The 6,566-nt window shown below is 33.8% G+C and overlaps 1 protein-coding gene across 1 annotated transcript; it reads left to right on the plus strand.

Moving 5' to 3' along the window:
* Positions 1-4,049: 4,049 nt before the first annotated feature.
* LOC116179501 lies at positions 4,050-5,884 on the plus strand (the record flags this gene model as incomplete). The annotated part of the gene is made up of 1 exon (XM_031499295.1): positions 4,050-5,884. A coding segment is annotated over one exon (882 nt), but the record flags the coding sequence as incomplete, so codon positions are not given.
* Positions 5,885-6,566: the final 682 nt, after the last annotated feature.

Consider the following 6,566-nt stretch of genomic DNA (forward strand, 5'->3'; position numbering starts at 1 on the left):
AAGCAACCCCGAAACTACCCTCTATAAATAAATTTCATTCTCGTTTTAAACTTACCTATTTTTTTTTAGAAAATACACACACGTAAATAACGATCCTCGACTGTGGGGGCTGTAATCTTTGTAGTGGTCCAAATATTTTTGTTTCTTTGATCGATTATGTTTAAATGATCTATAAGCAACCCCGAAACTACCCTCTTTAAATAAATTTGATTCTAGTTTTAAACTTACGTAATAATTTAAACAATTCACATTTACATTTATAGCTACCTTTAATTGCGGGGGTTGTAACTTTTGCAGTGCGCCAAATATTTTTGTTTCTTTGATCGATTATGTTTAAATGATCTATAAGCAACCCCTAAACTACCCTCTATAAATAAATTTCATTCTCGTTTTAAATTTATCTATTTTTTTAGAAAATACACACTTACGTAAATAACAATCCTCGACTGCGGGGGTTGTAATCTGTGTAGTGGTCCAAATATTTTTGTTTCTTTGATCGATTATGTTTAAATGATCTATAAGCAACCCCTAAACTACCCTCTATAAATAAATTTCATTCTCGTTTTAAACTTACCTATTTTTTTAGAAAATACACACTTACGTAAATAACAATCCTCGACTGCGGGGGTTGTAATCTTTGTAGTGGTCGAAATATTTTTGTTTCATTCGTCGGTTGTGTTTAAATGATCTATAAGCAACCCCGAATCTACCCTCTAAAAATAAATTTCATTCTCGTCTTAAACTTACGTAATTATTTAGAAAATTCACACTTACATTTATAGCTACCTTTAATTGCGGGGGTTGTAACTTTTGGAGTGGTCCAAATATTTTTGTTTCTTTGATCGATTATGTTTAAATAATTTATAAGCAACCCCTAAACTGCCCTGCAAAAATAAATTTCATGCTCGTTTTAAACTTACGTATTTATTAAAAAATTCACACTTACATTTACTTATAGCAACCTTTAATTGCGTGGGTTGTAACTTTTGCAGTGCGCCAAATATTTTTGTTTCTTTGATCGATTATGTTTAAATGATCTATAAGCAACCCCGAAACTACTCTCTAAAAATAAATTTCAGTCTCGTTTTAAACTTACGTAATTTTTTAGATAATTCACACTTACATGCATAACAATCCTCGACTGCCGGGGTTGTAACCTTTGTAGTGGTCCATTACGATTGCTAATGGTTTCTCTTGGACTACTTTACGAAAAATTATCAACAAAAAGAAAAATAAGATACAGTGGACGAATTTAACAACTTTAACTCCTATTACACAAAAGAATTACAAATATATCGGTACAATTCCTTATATAAATAACATTTCAGATTCAATTATTAACATTTTCAAAAAATCTAATTTCAAACTAGCTTGTATACCCTATCAAAATTTAAATATGTCTCTCGGCAACCATAAAGACAAAATTCCTCCTTTTGAAAATTCCGGTGTATATGTTACCGTAAAATCCCGACTTTACTAAGTCGTTCAGTAAATTCTAGGTTTCACTTTCATATTTTAGTTAATACGGGTTTTTAAGGGTTCACCAATAATTTTTCACACGTAGTTACTTGTGACTTACTTTTATTAGAACATAAAAAGGTACTGCGTACAAAATACAATGCTATTTAATGCATAAACTTAATTGGACCAAAAAAAAAGGAAATAAAAGGTATTGCTTATACAATAAAGAACATAATATTGTAAAATAGTTAATAGTTTTTTGAAAATAAAAATTATTGAAAAACAACTAAAAGTTTATATATTACTTTACTTGTTCCTCCAAGGTTGACTGTCGTGACATTTTGAGTTGCATAGTTTTCCCTTCTTCTTGCAGAAGCATCTGTTAGTGTTGCAGGTTTTCTTGCATACGCAACGTGCAAATCCTTGGCCGTCCCCTAAGGCAGCATGTCTAGCAGCAGTTCTTAAAGAAATGCTTTCTTCGGGCACCTTTTCTGACGTTAAAAACTTTTCTTTGGAAACGTCGAATTCTGATCTGGAAAAATAAGGATAAGATGTGGAAGTACCTACATTGGAATTAAAAGTTAATAATTCTGCGAAAAAGTATGTGGTGCTTGTCCTACCATCTATTTAAAAGGTTTTAAAAATTTATCAGAACGTACCTGCAATATAATTTTTCCAATATTCCATGTTTGGTTGCAATTTTGTGCAGGCCTTCTTGGTTTTTTTCAAGCACGACTCAGATGATATTTCTTAGATCTGCCTTTGACCTATCACATCTGGAATCGATATGATTCCTGACGTCTTCACTATTGCAAAGCGAAACATTACCGTAAATCTCGTTGTATACCAGTTTTAACTTATGTGCCTCAGTAAAAACTAGTTTTAACTAGCAAAACCTGCTTTAAATTAAACACATTTGGAATTTTTAGATTTCACTATGATTTTTAGACAATTCTAGTTTTACCTAGTCAAAACTAGAATTGACTAAAGGGGATAGTTAAAATTAGTTTTTCCTAGGAATATCGGGTTTTAACTGAAATCGGGTTTTTACGGTAACATATACAAATTAACATGCAATACTTGTAAGGGTTTATATATAGGAATGAAATTTGGTTATTATTATATTATTTATTATTATCTTGCCTGAAAATAAATAACAAAAAATATAGTCGCCTATGAAACACTCGAAAGAGAAGCTTGATCAGAATTTAAAGGAAACAGTGAACTAGCTGATATTCAAGAAAATCTACAATTATTTTTCCAAGTGTCCTTCATTGTGGGGAACGCACATGGTTGCATCTCAAAGATCTTGTTTCATTCAGGATTTGTAGTAGTTGAACTGGTTCAAACCCTCTTTCTACATTTTCCTGTAATTCTTCCTCAGTTGTAGAGCAATATTTATAATTTTTTTTTAAAAACCCCACGCAAAGAAATCTAATGGGCTTAAGTCGGGTGAACGTGCTGGCCATTTTATTGATCTCTGCGTCCCCATCTAATTATTAGGTACGAGATCATAAATAATTTCGAACAATTAATGCATTATGATCTGGGGCACCGTCTTGCTGCAAAATAACTTTTCTTGCAAAGGAATACGATCCAGTAAATCTTCCAGATTGTGCTCTAATGTTTGGATATATCTCTCAGATGTAAGTGTGTCTCTCTAATATAATATATTAAACTATGTCGTTTTAGTAGGCGACTATTTATTTATTATTTAATAAGCAAAATTGATTGTCGACATTTTTCCGGAAACCTCGTGAAACAAGCAATTTTTTAAAACCATGGCCAACTATAATTTCCATTTAAAAAAATCAACTTCCAGTTACAGCGCAGTTATTAAAAGGGCTTGTTGTAGCTTCAATGATAAAGGGAGGAATCGGCTATTTTTCAGTTTTTCTCTTTAGGGAAATAACAAAAGATGGCAGCTTATTTCTGGTAACTTGCTGGTAACGGTATTGGAATAATCATAAAATAGAAATCACCATTACTTTATTCATATTTCGTTATTGTTTGGTTTAGTTTCCCTCATTTTCTCACAGAGAACAATACATTCATAGAATGTTTATTGAAACTGGAAACTATTTCTTGTTAAATTGCAAATGGGAATTGTTTATCGCGTCGCAATATATTTATTTGGATTTGCCATGGTGCTTTTTAAGAAGATCCCCATCGTTGAAACTGTTTGACAGTACGCTCATCTGGCATCAGTGTAAACAATAGAGAAGAAAGTCATGCATGGACCCGATACACGCTTATAAAATTAATGTAGGGGGTGTGAAAAAGAAATCAAATTATGGAACCACGCAAAATTGGAAATCTATAGGATTACGAGTACTATGAGAATTGATTGTAGTGTGTAGTTTAGCAGCGGCCTGTTTTTAAGGTTGAAGGAGCGGCACAAAGCTTTGGAAATCAAATCCAGTTTTTAATCAAGGTAAATTTACCTCCACAACTGCTTGTAGAGCTTTAGAGACGCTCTCAGGTGGTCTAGAAGCAAACCACCATTGCCAGTAAATAGCATGAACCTGCATATTAAAATCGTTGATTTACTTGTGACTGTGTAACAATATTGATCGAATCTTTTCTTCTGTTCCCAGATACACGATTCTAGCTATGGCGGCGAATCCGAAGAGGACATATTCGCGATCTACCACCAGAGTGCCGCGGCAAACGCTTTACTTTACGTCGGACTTGGAACTACCGCTATTGGAAGTGTAGTTTTCTTTGTAGGTTCGGGTGATAAAGGTTTCAAAACCTTGGAACTTCGTTTAATTGGGCCTACGCTAGTCGCATGCGGCCTATTATGTTGCCTAATACGTATTTTATTATGTGCGTGTCCGTCGACGTGTATAAGAAGGAGGAAAAAGACGCGTCTTAAAAACGTTTGTCCGCATAGTACAAGTAGATTTCCATTGCAAGAACGTGAGAAACACGCAACGGACTTTGTGGCCATCGATCCGACCACGTCGTTAATATCGAAGCACAAGAAGAGGGTGTCGATCGCGCAACAGAAACCCATACCCAGTACGAGTACCGCTGAAGACTTTCCCTCGCACTTAGTAAACGAAAACGAAGATAGGGTCCAGTTCAAGCCCACGATTCCTATAATTACCGTTCCGGATTTCACGGAATTTCACTCTGGGGGCGCAACAAATTTACATAGGGACGAATCTAGTATAGAGTTACAAAATTTAGAATTGGCCTACGAATTAGAGAGTGTATCTAGTAACGATAGTGACAGTATTGTTATCGAAAACGAAACCAGTAGAGCACCATCAAAGTTAACTCGAAGTCGTGTTCCCGTTCACGGCAATATTGTTGACACATCGTGCGATAAGGAGACATCTTTAAGCGTAGTCGTCGAAAAAAGTGACCATAGTGAATGTGGCAAAAACGACAAAACTATCAGCGAAAGTGAGAGACTATCACATAGTGGCATTCTGTTAAGTCCATTACAATTAGAACAATAAGACTTTGGATATTTAGGGTTTTGTTAATCAAAGTTAAAATTCAAACAATGCGTGTCACTCGCGGCATTCTTGCAATAGGTAGATAGTGCGAGAGTAGATCTCGCCATCGGTCACACAGCGTAGCAAATAGTTCCTATAATTACAGGCATAGTTTGAATTTTCCCATTTTTTTAATAGTAAATAAATGGAATTGATTATAATGAAGTAACGCGCGTCATCCATGGATGATGTCTTGCGTTATGGTAATCCAAGGTGATTTTACAAATTTAGGTAATGCTAAGAGGTGTATATTTAAAATCTAGTGTGCCTAGTTATTTTTTATGAATTATTTGTAACTTTATAAAGACCTGCTTCATTATCATGAGAGTAACTACTTAGTGTTGCCATTTTCTCACCTCATATCTTCGCGCCCTACAAACCGCACGGGGCGACACCCTTTAGTTCGACTGAAAACAAAATCGAGGTACCTAATTATAATGTAAAGGAGGAATAAGGTGGCTTTGTAATTTTCAAAATACGAGTATAATTTTAATTCGGTTTAGATTTGACCATATCGGTGTGCAAATGAAAAATTCATAATTGTATTTAAAAATAGCTTTAACTCTTTTATGACACTTTAGAGCACGTAATTTGTTTCGAATTATGAATCAAAGTGGAATAACTCTATTGTTTATTTTATTAAATTTAATACTAACATAATACGGCTTCTATCACAATTGCTGTCACACCAATTAACAACTAAAGAACAAACTGCTGTACTGTATTCTATATTGTAAACCTAAATAGAGATTGTATAACCATTTACATGTATAAATATTTAAGTCTTATATAAAATATTACGTTTTTCTTTATTTTGTCGAATTTTATAAAAGACTTAAGATATTAGGAAATAAACGATGTTAGGATGCTATATAATTATAATGGGTACATATCGTTATAAGACAAAATAAAACTCTTGCCAATAGGATCTGTTTGCTGTAAACAATGTACTTGTTTTTGATATTACAGGTTGATTGATCGCCCCACGGTTCACAATTGGCCCATTGAATCTCGTGTACCAACTTGGAAATGGACCTGGTTAATTACAGTTGGGTTATTTTAAGACCCATCTCATACTAGCATGTTCAATTTTTGTCGCTCATGAAGTAAAGAAGTAACGGACGATCAAAAAAGGATTGACGTCGAATCGCCTTTGGAAGTTCAAATTAAATTGGATTTTACATGTACATAAAAATTCCAAAGGTGATTCGACAGCAACTCTTTTTTGATCACATAGTATCAATATCACTGTTTGGTTTTCAAATCATGATAAAATGAATATTTTATTTCCTAGAATTTGTAATCTGCCAAGATCGCGTAGATAACTGGACAGTAGTATTTAGTCCGTCGTGCAAATAAGATACCTTTTCAGTTTGCTCTCATACAATTTTTAAAATCTCTTAATACGTGACACGCAATTAAAATCAGTGTGATTTGTTAAAAGCGAATAACAACCGAAGAAAAAACTGTCTCAGATCGTTCCAAATTTTTTTTATAGAATGTGGCCTGTAGAATCCATAATTTCAAACAGTTCCAAGATTGGGCTACTAGTTCAAAAGTTACAGCCCTTTGAATTATCTTTCGAAATTGGTTTCT

The sequence above is a fragment of the Photinus pyralis genome, unplaced genomic scaffold, assembly GCF_008802855.1.
Source record: "Photinus pyralis isolate 1611_PpyrPB1 unplaced genomic scaffold, Ppyr1.3 Ppyr1.4_LG8, whole genome shotgun sequence".
NCBI lineage: Eukaryota > Metazoa > Arthropoda > Insecta > Coleoptera > Lampyridae > Photinus > Photinus pyralis.